The sequence below is a fragment of the Anopheles moucheti genome, chromosome 2 (assembly GCF_943734755.1).
Source record: "Anopheles moucheti chromosome 2, idAnoMoucSN_F20_07, whole genome shotgun sequence".
NCBI classification, from domain to species: Eukaryota; Metazoa; Arthropoda; class Insecta; order Diptera; family Culicidae; genus Anopheles; species Anopheles moucheti.
The window spans coordinates 46,891,450-46,907,905 of NC_069140.1; the positions used below are offsets into that span (position 1 = coordinate 46,891,450).

General features: G+C 46.1%; 1 protein-coding gene across 1 annotated transcript; it reads right to left on the minus strand.

Moving 5' to 3' along the window:
* Positions 1 to 650: 650 nt before the first annotated feature.
* Positions 651 to 15,140, minus strand: LOC128309915 (tachykinin-like peptides receptor 99D). Its single transcript, XM_053046417.1, has 9 exons — positions 14,929 to 15,140; positions 10,483 to 10,643; positions 10,094 to 10,268; positions 3,949 to 4,149; positions 3,721 to 3,871; positions 2,225 to 2,421; positions 2,015 to 2,157; positions 1,840 to 1,905; positions 651 to 1,692 (listed from the first exon to the last, which is right to left on the minus strand). Exons 1-9 carry the CDS (start codon positions 15,138 to 15,140, stop codon positions 1,586 to 1,588), a joined length of 1,413 nt encoding a protein of 470 aa, XP_052902377.1. The 3' UTR covers positions 651 to 1,585.
* Positions 15,141 to 16,456: the final 1,316 nt, after the last annotated feature.

A 16,456-nucleotide genomic window follows, 5' to 3' on the forward strand; every position in this document is an offset into this window, starting at 1 on the left:
AAACGCGAACTCAACAACGTGCGGCCTCTCAGTACGGCCTCTCGTTCATAACGTAATGATAAACTTCGGATTTCATCGATGGATGGGTATTGCTCAAAGAAAAACTCCAAAACACATTTCATTTTTCCAAACATGTATCGCACATTCAGGTGGAGAACCACAAATAAGATTTATTACCAGGTTGTTACGCGTATGTTTTCCCTCCTGTGGAAGCGTGGAGTTACTGTTCACCGTCCCTGTCTCCATCAAAACCACAGTCGAGCCAGAATTAACACACCATTATTATTTTTGGGGAAGGAGACGATAAAGGAGTTTGTTTGCTTGTTTCTTCTACTGCTGCTGCTATTGGATCCGTCTTTTTTTTTTGGGGGTTTTGCACAGACCCGAAGTGAAAGAGGGACATTACTTCGCTTAACGCTTAACGATTAAATTGGTCCTTTGACTCGCGTCTATTGTTTGTGGCTTACAGCCGTGCTCGTGCCGTGTGTTACGCGGCAGTGGTCGTTAGAGACCCTCCGTACGGTCGACACCGTTTCGCACTTATCGTGATTAATGGAGTCAAATCTAAATCTTCCGTCGATTAAATCGCTCTCGATTTACGGTCGTCCATTTAATTTCGTAGCGAGCAGGAAAAACCGCCAGCCGAGGTTTTGGGAGGGAGAGAGGGGGGGGACGACTAAATTCGTCCCCGGTCGAGGGAAGGGAAGAAAGGTCCGTCGCTATCGGAGGTGAGGGTGTAGACGGACCTTAAAAAAGCACGGTGGGAGCAACAGAGTGAGGGCAACAAATTCATCTCGCCTCGCCAATGCAAGAGCGCAGGGACAAAACGCATAAAACAACAGTATCCCTTTTTTGCTTCCCATTTTTTTTTTTGGTTTCACCGTCGACAAACCAAAGCCGAAAGATAACCCGACCCGACGGGACAACGCGGGGATTTTTCGGGTGTTTCGCTCGCTATAAATAAAGCAGCGGCCAGCAGGCTGTTAATCAGCTTAACGCGCGGCGTACCTGCTGCGGCGTGCGTTGGCATCTGGCACGTTCTGCGGTGTGTTCGCCGGAACTTAACTTACGTGTGTACCTTTGCAGGCGCACGGATACTACCAGATCTACCAGACGATGGAATGGAATGAAAGAAAACCCCCTTACGTGGTTTACATCCTTCCGAGGTTCCCCTGCATGGGAGTGGGAGAGGTCACTACACGGTGGGCAAATTAATTTACGAGAATTTCAATCTCTTCCTTCATCGTCACAATGAAGTACCACGGTCCCCGGTTTGAGTACCGGTACAGTGGGTACGGAATGTCTGGGGAAGCGTATCCGCACCGGACCGTAACTCTTCCGAACGTTGTACCCGATCTGGCTGACGCGGGATTTCAGCAGCGACAAAAAAGAAGACAAAAACCTCCCCACCACTAATCGCGCTGAGCTTCAAAGACTCTGTCCTTTGCCGCCAAACCAAAGAGACCCCAGACATGCTGGGTGTGGGGTGTTATATTTACAGCTCCTCCACCGATTGGCACGAACGCGTTCTACGACGTGATGCCATCGATCCGCAGATACCGTGGCCCAGCTCGTGCAGTTGGTGCTAATCCTTCACCGGCCGGCTCTGTGGATTGTCCTGGGACGCACAGCACAGACTGGTGGTTTGATTCAGCTGGCTCGCCAGTATCGTGTTCACCCGTCGCATGGGACCTGGTAGAGACGGAAAGTGAGGGAAGAAAAACCCCCGGAAGGACAGGGAATTAGTTGCCGCGCCGCGATGGGTTTTCGAAAGCGATTAAGATCTGTACCGTGGACACGAATAAATCGATTAGTCGTGCGGTTCGTTGCAATTCTTACCGGTTTGCCATTTCCGTTGGCCGGTCGGCGACTGGGAACCGTTGTACAGAAACGAACGTTCGGTATCTGGAACGAGTGAAACGGGACGGGACGTTACCGCGGTACTGGGAAGTGACCGTGACCACCCGGGCAATCCGGGCGACACGCGGAAAAAAAAGCCGCGGCTAATGCACACCATTTCTTACTATTCGCAAGTGGTCCGGTGAACCGGAGCACGAGTATCGGGACGTACCGGTGCGCCGGTGGCTGCTGGCACTGTCCGGTGTGACGCGCACGAACGGACAGCAGCGGAAGAACTGCTGGAAGCCGCGGCGAAACCTAGCCCGGGAACGAAGAAGCATTAGTGTGTGGACAGTGTGGAAAGCGGCACCACACACGTACTTACCGCGAGTTCATCCAGCAGTAGATGATGGGATTGTACATGGAGTTGCTCATCGCGAGCCAGTAGATGGCCAGGTACACCTCCTGGATGTACGATTTCTTCGTCAGCTCCGGATAGTACGACGTGAGGATGAAGTAGATATGAAACGGAAGCCAGCAAACGGCAAAGATTATCACCACAATCATCATCATCTTAACGACCTACGTTTGCATCCGTGGGACAAACGCGCGGCGGCACGGCGCGGCAGCATTGCGGAAATGGAAATAAAATACGACATTAGTTATGACGATGAGCTAATGAGTGTCCACGGTTTGCACAGTGCACACTAATACCCCTCCAAGCCCCAAGGCGGCACTGAATGCCGAGGTGGAATAGACACAGGAGACACAACGACATTTCATTTTCCATTACCGGTATGATTGTCTCGCGCCAAGAGGGAAACATTGGGGAAACCTTCCTTCCTGGGACGGTTGGGGAGCGTGGGCAAAGTTTGTTCCCCTCGCTAAAGCTTTCCCATCTGCTAGACCAGTGATCGGCAACCTAAATCAATGAGCCAAATATCACGACAATACACAGTGCACTTCAAAGAGCAGAAGTGAAGAGTCAGATTAGACTTTTCTATGAAGTCGATCACCAGAGATGCGCGTTGTCGACAGCCGATTGTCCTGATTCCACCGAATGATGCTGTTGTTTAGTCAGCGCTCTTATTAATCCATTGCATCCCAGACGTACGAAATATTAATCAAAACGGCATGAAACTTTGTAGTCCTTCTAGAAACGACCCAAAAATGGGGGGCTAGGACTGGGTCAATTAGTTTAATAAAAAAAGATTTTTAAAAGAGTATATATTATCATAATGGGTGTAAAACCTATGTGAGACTAATATTTTGGAACACCAACATGTTTGGTTTTTTTTGTTCCTACAGATATTATTGATTCATTGTCAGCAGTAATTTTTAATGAAAATCATCCATTCAATGCACAATAAGTATTTATTAAATTTTGGATTGCCATTCATTGCTTCAACTTGCTGCTTTATAGAAAAAGGTGGATAAGACTATTATTATGGGATGCACTGTAGTATGGCACAAGCCTCAAGGAACTCAAACAATCGAATGCAACGGTATTAGAAAAATCGCAAATTCTCAAGGTAATTTCATTAAAAGCATGAATTTGTTTGATGGATTGCGTTTTTTAACCAATTTAATGGTAAGATTTTAGCAAACTTGCATCATAGGATGGATCATTTTTGATGTAGAGTTACAATAAAAGTACCAAAGTGCCGTATGCGACTCGCGTGCCATTTTCTTTGCCGACCACTGAGCTAGACAGTTATTTAAACGATGCCCATTTTCAGCGAAACTTCAATCATTAAATACTGAAGTTTCATCCCCAACTTTGCACTCATTTCTGTCTCACCGGCCAAAAACTTTGTCCATTTCGACTGACGAGCAACGAGTTTCGGGGGCATACCGGTGGGATTTCTGTTTCGTACCTACCCGACGTTTGCTTTTGATGTTGTCCAGCTGCCGCTGCGTGCACTCGCCAATACTCTTGGAGCCCCACAGCTCCAGCCCAACCCGGGCGTACGTGTACGTCATTGAGCCGATCGGTAGAAAGTACGTTAGCAGCATAAACACGATATTGTACCTGCCAAGCATATTACCCCGGATGCAATTAGTTCACTTATAATGTGCTGCTTCCGTGTCCGGTAAGACTCCACTTACACATACTCCTGCCTCGAGAGGCTCGATGGACCGTCCGGCCATTCGGCGTAACACAGGATATGGTCCTTCATCGGGTAGGTCGTGAAGAACAGTAGCGATGGGCAGGAGATGATCGTACCGACGATCCAGATACTGGCCGCAACGCACAGTGTTGCCTTCTTGCCCATGCGAGGCTTCAGCGGGTTCATGATGGCCACGTACCTGTGTAGTTATGACACGAAAATAGGGTTTGCATGTGTGTGTGTGAGTGTGTGGTTACTTGTTAGATCTGGTTTTGACTTCAAACGGGCAGTCCGTAACTTGCTTTCTGCAACAGACTGGCCGTTTCGTCGTGTCGGTGTGGGGTAAAATCGACGGGTTTTTCGGGCTACGACTGCACTAGACCCACTACAGAAGCATCTACATCTCAAATGCGCAAACATACCGAGCACTGTACGAATTAGTCCGAATCATCCGAACCGAGTCGTCCCGGGGTATTAAATTAATACAATTGCATTAGTATGCTTCCGTTCCGAGCCATTTTCGCAAATGATTTAATCTCATCGTACGGCAAACGGCACACGGCAAGGCTAAACTGCCACTGCTTCCACACCATCGGAGATCGGTTTCTTGTGAAATTTCCCGAAACCAAACCGAAAGCTGACCCAAAAACTAATGGTAGAATTTCCCACAGAATTTCCTGAGGGGTGTTTTTTTTTCTTCTTACCAGCACGATCCTGTGCTCTATGTAGTGAAGAGGAACGCAAACGACGGCAAGAATGCCAGAGAAACAAGACACGAAAAGAAGAAGAAGAAAAAACACACACACAGAGGAAAACTAATAATTGTGCATCCTGCTTAAAAGCACCGATGCAGGCGAGAGATGGTTTCATCTAATTGTCCTAATTAAATATTCATCACTCGAGAGGCTGCTCGAGTTCGCTTCGCTTCGTGTCTTCTGCGAAACGAACGGTTCACTTGGCGCCCGCTTCAGCTTCAGCCCACACCAGGGGTCCAAAAAAAAACAGGCGCGCACCAAGTTGGCAACAGATGGGTTGGGAATTGGACGGAGCGGGATGCTGCACTCGAAAGCGCTTTTGAATAATTTATTACTTGCGCATAGTTTTTCGGGACGAACAGACACAAACACGAACACAGGCATTAAATGGTACGGCTGTTGATGATGCGATCATTTGGCCGCCAACCCCTCCCCCCGGGGACATGTTCGTGTTTGGAGCAAATGGTAGCGCACAAACTAGTGCGGGGAACAACAAGGAAAAAAATAGTACAGGAAACTAACCAAAAACAATAATGAGAAAGAAACACACCAAACACGGAGGCGAAACCGAGCGAAAACATCCGACATCCCTTGCCAGTTCTTGATAATTTATTTGAAGTACCCTTCGGTAACCTTTAATTCCGGCGGGATTGGAGGGGGTGGTGGTGGTGGTGGTGAGGTGGGCGCACTTTTTGAACGGTGCGATAAAGATAAGATTTATGAAGCGAAGGCTCATCGAAAAGCGCTGTTCGAGGGGACAGTTGCCGCAGGGCCAAAGGTGGCAGAAAGGTGCGTCGGGGACGGTGTCGGGGGTCCTGGGATATTCGTAACGTCTGGGAAAGTGTGTTTGCCGGCTTAGGTTAATGATCAATTAAGAGATAGTTTGCATATCAGCCTCATGTGCATTTATTTGTTCGTGCTATAGCGTACGGCTGTAGTGACGTAATGACAGGAATTATAATTTGTTAGTTTAATGCAATTTGTCTCAAGGCTGTATTACTTTTGGGTGATGTCCTTCGATGCTAGAGATTCCGCTAGGCTTGTGGAATAGATTTTAGTCTTGTTGGGTGGTCCTGTATTTCTCCATTCTCATCCGTGAATACTCAACTTAACTCTTGTTTATTATTGTTTTCTTACTTAAGTTAATTCCTCGGCTACGTGGTACAGGGTGTCCCACATAAAATTGCACCACGGTTGAAATGTTCTAGAAAATTATTTAATTGTTTTTTTTTTACAAATTTTGTGCAAAAGTAGTTTAAAGTGTATTTTTTGCAATGTTTTGTAAATTGGGAAAAAATGGCGTTACCTCAGCAATCGCCTTAGCACCAGATCCGAGCTGCTGTTCTTCACCGTCAAGGACAAATTTTGATGATCCGGAGGAATTACGATAACTAGAAATATAATATTTCGCTAGTGATCTGCATGTGTGTTCGAACAAAGTACAGTGGAGCGCTGATTATCCGGAACTCAACGGTTGCCGGATATTTGGATAACACTGTCATTAGGCACATCTGCAATTTGCGATTGCGAGAGTTGTAATGTATGCAGGGTAGGCAGAGTGTGTAACGTTTGCAGGGTAGGCCTTTTTAAGGCGTATAATTTTTTTTTGTTTTGTGGTTTATTGCTCTAAAAGAAATCTGTATTTGGTTGAAATTGGAGCACATTTCATAATCTACCTTTGGATCTAATTTTATATTTTTCATCAACGGTTTTGCAGTGAATGAGTCTAATCACTTCTTGAAACTGTCATTTCCGAACAGCACGGATAATCAGACACCCGAATAATCGGTGTGCTACGATGATGCACGTTCGTTAGTTCAATGCTTAGTTAGTTCGTAACCAGCGAGACTGTAAACTGAAAGATTTTCCTCAAGGAATCTTCTGGCCTGAATCTAGTTTCGTGCCAATATTCAATTTTTTTCCTTGACTGGTATGAAGCCAAGTTGCTCTAATTTGTTCCCAAGAACAACAAACCAACAGAGAATACTAGGCTATTATGAACCAGGTACTGCGGAAACATCCCAGTGTGTGAAAAAGTGAAAAACTACAACTACACAATATTTTATTGCCTGAAAAAGTTTGTTAAAAGATCGTTAAACTAGTTAATATTCTTCAATATTTCAACCATGATGCAGTTTGATGTGGGACACTCTTTAGAAGAAAGTATAGAAAGCAACTGCTAAACTTGAAATTTTGATAGTCATTTGACCTGTATAATCATCTATTTCGGCTATAAGCTAACCAAATTTTAACATGCAAAACAGTATACAGTTTGGTAGGATCAAGAGACCGATACGTGAGACTATGGCACGATGGAAGAAGATGGCGAAAAACCGTATCCAAAAGTAAATCTACACGTGTCCATCGATCCATGGTATGAAACCTGCTCTCCAAAATAGGCTCTTTTAACTACAAAACGCTGCTATCCGACTGACGGCCGGCTTTCCCATCTAGCTGGATGAGAAGGTGTAGTGCCTTCCACATTGTTTTCACAACTACGCGCGTCAATTGTGAATAAATTAGACTCTTCGAAGAGAAACACCGTTTCTGCTTTTCGCACACAGTGGTCTCGAACGAGCTGCCAAATTGTCTAAAATTGGTTTGGCTTAATGTCAGGTGAAGTTAAAGTAATGCTTGACGGCAAACTGACAACGTCGTTCACTTACAAACACATTACTGATACTTGAGTAATTTTGAATGTAATGAAGACGAACTCTCGTCACCGTGTATGCGTACAGCTTCGACCGTAGATACAGTGATTAGAGTGTGCTTCTTTAGTAATTTGTTTACAACAGATTCGTTTTTGGGAGTGGAAAAGTTTGTACCAAACACACGCACAAAACACCTTCAATGCTGTGCACGTACTGTGAACCAGGAAATTGAACGAAAACCTGTACTTCATGTCTTTGATCTTTTTAATCAGAGCACAACGTGCTCTAGAGGCATTCTTCCTTCTGGAGGCTTTTAAGATGAAATACACCGCTCCTTTAATGCTGAAAGTGCAATCACACAAAGTATTCATTGCTAAGTAATGTGTAAGTGGTTTTTGCGAAACCGTTTTTGCGAAATGGTCGAACTTTTGGACCATTTTTGAAGGGGCGTGTATTTGTGAAGACGAGGGATGAAGAAACTGATCGCCAGGATATGCATCATCATTTCTTTCATCCAGGTCTCCTAGCAGTACCGGATGAAAATCGGAACTAGTTGAAGATGGAGAACAGTAACGATGGACCTAAGAGAATTAAGGGTAGTACAGCCATCATCAGCCAGAGTGCTTGAAGTCAGCAAAATTAATCCTCGTCCAGGGGCACCTATTCCAGAAAGTACGGGACAAACCGGTCAAAAATAATCCTCCACTTTCAGAAATATTAAACCCCGTATTGTTTGAGTTCTCTTAAAATAATTAATGTACGGTGCGTGTTGAAGGATTTACTCGAGGGTTTTCCCATAAAATTCAAAAGCATTTTTAAGAAATTGACAAAAGGAAGCTATTGGAAAAGCTTAACATCTTGTAAATACACACCCACACACACACACAACGATCAGTTATAAAAGTGTAAAGTGAGTGCGAGAGTCCTGCCCTAATGGAGGATCCCGTATGGTTTGCGATGATAAACGGAAGAGGGCGATAAACATTTCACATAACGCAGACACGCTGCTTATTTTAAAACCATTAACTTTCGCCGTAAGGTACATCCAAGGTGGCCGCCCTGTTCCAATTACAGCGTACCGTCGCGAGAGTTATTGTGAGCGCCGCATGTACACTCGCACCCATCAAATGCTACTCAAAATGCCAACTCTAATCACTGTGTCACCAGACTGGGGTGTTTGATTTGTGGACCGTAAACAACAAAAAGAAAAAAAAAACCTAAACAAGTATAAACGAACACAGCGGCTCACCGGCGGGCGCTTATGCTGGCTGTTTCTCCCGGCGAGATGGTCGCCGGGACAGTCGCATGAAATATGCGAAACAATAGATCGCGACAGAAATACGCCAAAATAAGTGCTAAGCACACCCTAACAATCGCTAAGCTCACGGCTCACAGATTGCTTTCTCCCCCCCCTCCAGCCCTCGCGGCTTCGTTGTGCCGCGCGTTTGGAATGTTTATTGCTGACCCTGAAACAACGGCACCCGAACCGAAGGGAACACCGGAGGTGGCATGGCGCGTGTGTGTGGCTGTGCAAGTGTCCCTATGTTTGTGTGAAAAGAAGTAAATGCTTCTTCTTCGTCTACCGAAACGAGCTGCAGCTACAGCGGGACATCGGCGCTTCCGTCCGGTTCGCTTTACCCTGGGCCACTGAGCAGTTCCGCGCCGGAACGCATGAATGACGCGACTTGACGTGAAGCGAAGCGAGCGCGAATGGCGCATTTTCCGACTACGTATGCAAAATCGCTTTTTAAAGCTTAACTTTAAGCACTTAACCATTGTGTGTGGTGGGTTTTGGGGGAAAAAATGGAATGGGCGTGGAGGCCCCTCGCGGTTCCATCCTTTTCCTTTTCCTTCATCGCTCTCTCTCCCGCTAGTATACACTTTAGAAGAATATTTTCCAGCAAACGGATAAATACAGTCGTCATCGTTCTGTGTCTCGTTGCTGTCCTCGTCGACGTGTCCTGGGTGCCTATTATGCTCATGCCTGCTGAATGTCCTCGTCTATCTCCCCCCTTTTCGTGCAACAATTCGTCATTCCCCAACGCATCACAACACCCCTTTCCCACTTGGCAGGCGGAACGTTTGTTTTCTCGTTTCGCAAACATACGCCGCACCAGAGGAGCCAAAGCGTTCAGTTACGGTTGGGTGGAGAGCGAGAGCGATCACATGCACAACCCCGAGGACATTCTCGGGTCGCCCCAATGCCACGTGGCCCCGTCCACGGAGGCACGGTGGTGCGGCGTGCCAGCGTGTAAGAGTAATGAAGATGAAATGATGAAGTCAAGCGAAACGTTTATATGGCGACAAAAAAAAAGAAAGAAAGATAGAAAGCAACGGACACTGCTGTCGGTCGGGATGTGGAATGATGGAATCGGTTTGTTTTGCAAAAATTAAATAAAATGAGAAAGGGTCCTTTCCGGGTCCGGGCCGGATGTTTTCGGTTCGTCTCTCGTTTGTTTGTGTGTGTGACTGGTTTTGCTGTCGTTGTTGTTGTTGTTGTTGTTTGTTTATTTTTATTTTTCAACTACCACTCTGCTGGGCGTTGTTGTGCGATAGGCAAGATAACGTTTCGCTGTTTTGCTGCTGTGGATCAGTCCCAGGATCGGACTCAAGGATTGTTGTTGGGGATTGCGGTAGGTGGGGCAACATAAAAATATATTTTTGCTCCGATGCGTCGAGAAACACACCCTGCCCTTCGTCACTCGCTTTTTGCCAATGGAGGCCGCCCGCTACCTACCGATCTATCGCGATGGCCATCAGCGTGAACACGGAAGCGCATATACTGAGAATGGCAACGAACTGTGATATTTTGCAGTACATTGTCCCGAACGGCCAGTCCAGGTACAGCATGTACGTGTAGTTGAAGGTAACGTTCAGCGTGGAAACCATTGCGTCCGCTATCGATAAATTAACTGCAATGGAGAACGAAACGGCAAAGAAAAAAGCATTAGCCCCGGCTCCGGAAATGAGTGAGTGTTGCAGAGTGTAAATTAAAATGTTCCACCATTTTGCGCTTGAAACCGTACAGGCGGAAGTGAACCTTTGGGCGCACGGACTTCGCAGAATAAGGGCTGCTGCTGCTCCTGCTGGCGATGGTGGTTCGTTCAATCCGATCATATTACCTACCGAGAAAGTAGTTGGTCACCGTGCGCATCCGCTTGTGGGATAGGACGATCCACACCACGATCAGATTACCGACGGTGGCCGTTATTACGATGCCGGCGAACAGCACGTTCCACACGATCAGTCGCCACAGTGGCAGAATCGAGAAGAAGTCCATATTTTGTCTGCACACAGCAAGAGAACGAGAGAGAAAGAGAGAGAAGATAAACAATGAGAAGTCAAAAACAATAAAAATGCTACAAAAATATGAAATATGCGCGAGCGGTGGTCTCCCGAACGGTCAACGATACGAAAGGGAAGCTGACCGTCACATTTTTTCGCCATTTCCGGTATCCAGGGCAGGTTGACGATGGTTAGTTGTTGCTTCGGGCAAATGGTTTGCGAATTGAATTCATTAAAATTGCAATCGAAAGAATCAACAGGATGTTGCCGAAATGAAGGACAGTGGCTGCAAAACGGACGTCACCATGTCGAAGAAATTATTCACCCCGTAGCGGTACGCTTCACTGGAATATTAGATGAGCACGGATGTTTTGCCTTGTTTCGTGTGACCGTTGTGAATTAATTACATTAACAAAAAATGTTGTAGTTCATGTTAATTAATTGTGGACGATTGCTTTTCCGAATGTGCGTCTGCAAATTCTTCGAACTTGTTATTTTATACCATTTGTGGTGTTTGAGTTGGTGAGTCATTGGGTGGTTGTATTCGCAGCTTCATGGAACAAATTTAATCTTACAGGACAATTTTTTCTATTTAAAGTGTAAACTTGTATTTTGGATGCATTTTTGGATAATAAGAAAATATTATTGAATTCCTCCACGAATGCAATGGAGGCGCCCAGTGGTTCACTGCTTTTATTTGGCTGCGTACGTTAAGCGAACGCAACAAAGCAATACAACAAAGATGCTTTCAAATGTGCATTAATCTCTCTACAAACTGGAGGATATTCACCAAACTTAATGGTTGGTTGGAGATCTTCAATACTCCGCAGCATTGTTCAGTGTGCTTTCAAGATTTTCTCCCCTTAATGGAGAATGTTTAAAGCCATCTGCAAAACGAGGGCCAGTCAATTAACTATATTGTGGTCGAATCTGAATATGTAATCGATAATGGTATTCGTAGCTCTTGTGATTGTTCTGACAGTTATTACCGAGCAGCCAAGCAATCGATAGAGTGGATGTTATGCCGGTGGTTATTACACAATCTAACCCGAGATGGATGTCCTGCTCCTATTGCCATTTATACCGTTTAGAGGTTCTCTTATACTTATTAAGTGGTGATGATGAAATTATCGGGAATAAGTGATATAAGTGAATGCATTGTCCCTTCCTTGGCAAAGGGGGGGGGGGGGGGGATTGGGGTACTTTCTGATTATGTTCTATAACTTGTTAAAAATAGGTTAAAAACGTGTTTTGCCTAGGCAACTCATCAGCAAAACACAAGCTAATTTATAATTGATACACACGCTCCCAGTAAATCGATCGTCACCTCTAACCACATCGTCATTACCACCAACTCGTGATAGTTCTCGGAACAGTTTTGAAGGAAATCCCTCACACCACCCGATCGACCCTTCAAACATTGTTAAAAATCAATTCAAAACAACCACCCACTCCACTCCACTGGTGGGTGCCCGAACGAAGTTGCAAAATCTCTTGCCCAACCTCACACGGTGGCGTGAGTTTTAAACATCATAATCAACGTAACGTGCTTGCTGGAGCTTCCTAATTCCATGCTCCTTTTACTCACCGTGTGCGGCCGTGTCGGGTTTCGGCTGCCTAGTCTACCGAATGGAAAACTTTTGCAACTCTATGATGTGGTAGGGTATCACACGATACCCAACAGGAATGAGCGCTCTGCCGTACAATGTGAAGCACACGAGACCCTTGAGAATGGTACGAAGTTTCGTAGCGTGCTGTGAAGTTGATGCCAGTGGCGCACAATTCCGACCCACCGCCGTCTTGTTTTACGCGCAAATCAAAGCGTTTCGTTTGATCGAAACCGTTGCAAGCGTGCGCGTGTTTGTGTGTGTGTGTGTGTGCGACTGTTTTTTTATGGCTTCTGGTACGATACAAACCACTTGAAAGCTTTGCTAAATGCAGCCCAAAATCGTGTGTACATTCAATCGCGATACGGTACCCCGTTCGATGAAATCAAACCAGTGCAATCGAATCGCTTATAAGTTTCGTATCAACACAATGGCAACACACGTGCTGATTGGATTAGTTCTTCTTACTGTTGTATGTGTGCCGCTTTCCTGGCCGATTAGATTGGTGAGTAAATCTACAGCGATTTGTAAAAGCTGTAACAATGCCGTCCCAAACACTCCCAAGCGCAGTGCAAACATTAGCACAATTTTCATCGGTAATCCATACACCGGAAAAATAAGGACGGGCAAATCGGAGCTGCCGCAACTGGCAGCACTCTCGATAAAAATGGCCGTATAAAACTGCCATCGTCCGTGGGATGGTAAAGTGGATAAAATGCGGTAGCAGTTCCGCATGTTGTTACGATTAATTACGCTACATTAATTGTGGCTGGTTGCGGGGCGAACCGGGAAGCCAACCGGTGGAGGGAACAAGCGACCGTGTGGGCGAGGGTGTGTTTAATTGAATAAATTCCGAGTTTTCCACTTACGGTTGAGTAGCGTTTTGGCCCAAAATCGGAGTAAAACCCACAACCAATCGGTAGTACCGTTTGGGGCCCTGCGGTTGAGCGAGACGGATACGGATACTTGCCCACTCGTGATCAGCTATATGCACAACTCAACACACTTCAAACTGACCAATTATTTCAATCCGTAGCTAGGTGGCGTCTGCTCGCAGCTGGTCGGCGATGCTTTCCGGGCTGTCAGAACCAGACGTTAGGGACGGGGCAACTAGTCGTGCGTTTGTGTATGTGCATTTCGTGCCATTTAGTATCATCATTTCGTAAATGGGTAATCGCAAATGAAATAGTTTGCAACGGTACAGCCGGTGTGAGTGTGAGGGTGTGTAACAATCCGAAGCATTGCATACGTGTGGAGCGCTCCACCAGTCACATGGAATTCCCTTCCGAGAGAAAAGCTCAGGAAAGGGTACAGGGGTGTCTTTCCCAGAGCGACCGTCTTCTTGGAAAGCAGGTTGTCTCGGACTGTGTTCGAAATGCTGCACCGTTCTGCAGGTGGAAGCGTTTTGTGTGCATCGCATGCATACTATTCACATTGCGATTCGTCGCACGTCGCAACGTTGCACTGCACGACCCGGACATACTGTTGCATACATGGAATTCTCATTTGCTGCGATGCATTTGTAGAATACCCTTGTACGATTCCGAACTTTCTTCTACTGCTGCTTCCGCCCGCCCCGTTGCACTGTTTGTAATCGCTACGAAGAACGCAACTCTCTTGGAAGAGAGATGATGTTTTGATGTTTTTCTTTCCACCATGACCTCGTACTACGGACAATGCGGCCCCGGCTACGGCACCGGCACGGACCATCCTCTGGAACAGTGGGAATCTGGTTCTCATCGACGCTTTCAACAGTGCTTGCAGCTTACGGTAGAACAATGCATTCGAAGCCCCGTTGGTTGCATGGGAATGGAGACGCCCAGTAGCGTACTGCTTGCCACTGGCTGCGTACGTTTAGGTACGGGTTTTGCATTCTCTGTTTAGCCAGTGCACCATTTCTGAACTGCAAAGGGCTCTTTTGTTTGCTTCTGTTGCAGTGAAGAACATGCCAACTACTATATTCCGCACACCGAGCGATCCAGCGGAATTCCCCTGGGCTCTTGGGGAAGCGGCTCTAGTGCTGGAATGCTTCACATGACGCCAACGAAGGATGCTCCACCATGGTTTTAAAACGACTGCTGTGAAGCCGTTGCAAAATAATAAAAAAGCCGTTGAAATACTCGCCCTGCCCCGGTATGCACCGTGGTACGGTAACGCCGGCAGGAGGAAATCCGGTCGTTTTCGGCGTAGAAGGAAGCAAAAATTTAACCCCGCCTGCTGCTTTCACCCCTTTTGCACCCGACCGATAGGATGGGTTTTGAGTTATTTGCACTTTTATTCGGTGCATACATGCAATACATCGTAGTATCGTTTTCAAAACCACCCACTCTCGTGCACATTATCACGGAAATTCCTACCGGGCCGGCAAAAGAAGGAAAGGTTTGCCTAATCTAATCCGTCTCCTACACCGCACGCAAACACATGCAGCCGACAGGGTCCGTGCAAAACTTTCTCCATTCGTTTATACGCCCGTAAATCCACACAAAACCACTTAACACCGGATGTAACAAGCGTGGGAACCAAGAAGCAAAAAGTGTAGAAAAAAACACGAGCAACACACGAGAATTTCGCTGCATGCAGTTGGGCTTCTAATACACGAACGAACGCATTTTTTTGTTCGTGACTTTCAAAACCGGAAGATGGAAATTGCAAGATTCAGCTGTCAAATAAGCGTACGTACATGCTTTCGGCCGTGCCGTTCGGTTCGGGATGTTTGCCAGCAAGTGTCGACGGGCTGGCCGGTGTTCCTTCCCTCCAGGCGAACTCCAGCTCGGAGGAAGTCGCACTCCAGCCCATCTCGGCCGCACTTCCGTTAGCGTTGCCGGAAGGGCAGCAGTTAGTTCCGGTGGCCGATTTATTTCCTCCCGTCAGTAGGGCCACTGCTAGCTCCATGTTCGTCGGGCGCTGTCGGAGACTGGTGCTCGTTGTCTGAAACGATGGAAAAATCCGGTAAAGGAAGTTTAGTGAGATTTATTTCATTTTTCCTCTCCTTTCTTTGTTGTTTCTTCCTTAGGTCACTCGCTCGACGGTTGATTACCGAACAAACGAAGAGCATTAAATGACTCATTTACTGCAAAACACACAACAGGGCGCAGGGTTTGCATCGCCATGAGTTGGTTGTTAAATAAAACTATCACCGATTATGTCGTAATAAACCGAAGTGGAGAAAACAAACAAACGGAAGGATGTGCAAACCAAACCAGATAAGGGTTGGGACAGGGGACAGCGGAAATCAGCGGAAACACGGGGCCACAAGGGTCGGCAAGATTGTCATTTGCCATTAAAAGTTTAACACTAATTTGGGACCGACTCGTACCCGCCAAGTGTTCCCCCGAGAGTTGGCCAAACCGAACAGCAAACATAGGAAAAGGGATACACTGCAGTGGGTCCGCGGGGGTACAGGAACACGCGGGTGTGCTTTGCAATTTCCTTTCCAAAACCGAGCAACAAATTGCTTGTAAAACAAGGACCGATTTTTCCGGCTTCCGTTTTGTGCGGAACAGCCGTTATTATTATTATGCTCACGAGATTGGTGGCCGTTTGCTGCTGACATATTTTCCCGACCCGACGAAACGTTCGAGGGTGACGGAGAGCTTCACGGTTTGCGGATCGCTTGTGCAACGGTGATAATACAAGCGAGGGTTGGGAACAGTCCAACAGCAGCAGCAAACGCTCAGTGCTCGGTCGGTAATAAACTGCAGATAGTGATTCCTTACAACTTTAATCATCGTTTAGTTCGAGTGCCTGGCGGGTGAATTGAAATTGTTGGGAACGATATGTAACGGTTATGGTGCAATATGGTTGCTTCCTATCGTGGCAAGGTTTCTTCCTTTATTTCTCGCACCGCAAGCTGTCATAAATGGCAGAATTGTGTGAGTAAATATTTGCTTCTATATACCCCGAGTTTAACACGTTCAACGGCGCGTCAAAATTGTTTGAAGCGATTTCCATAAGACATCACCAAAATTAGTGGCGAACGTGTTAGTAAATATCGATACACTTTAAAAATATTATTAAAAAGCTCATAAATTTCTGTTTTGCAAGTGGCACCTATGAACTGCATGGATATTTCATTCTACATTTTGAGAATTACCTTCTTGAACTTGTCTAAGGTTCTTGGATTCGTTGAGAATTGGCATCATACTATTGTTATAAGAACAAACAACAAAGCCAATTGAATTCAAATTCAATATTTGATCAATCAATCA

Bases quoted from the DNA above. Each gene is read 5' to 3' on its own strand.
- LOC128309915 (XM_053046417.1), bottom strand. From the start codon at position 15,140: ATGGAGCTAGCAGTGGCCCTACTGACGGGAGGAAATAAATCGGCCACC. The intron at 10,644-14,928 runs GTACGTACGCTT...TGCTGTGTGCAG, and splicing joins AACGGCACGGCCGAAAGCAT to ACAAAATATGGACTTCTTCT. The intron at 2,422-3,720 runs GTAGGTACGAAA...ATGCAAACGTAG, and splicing joins ACATCAAAAGCAAACGTCGG to GTCGTTAAGATGATGATGAT.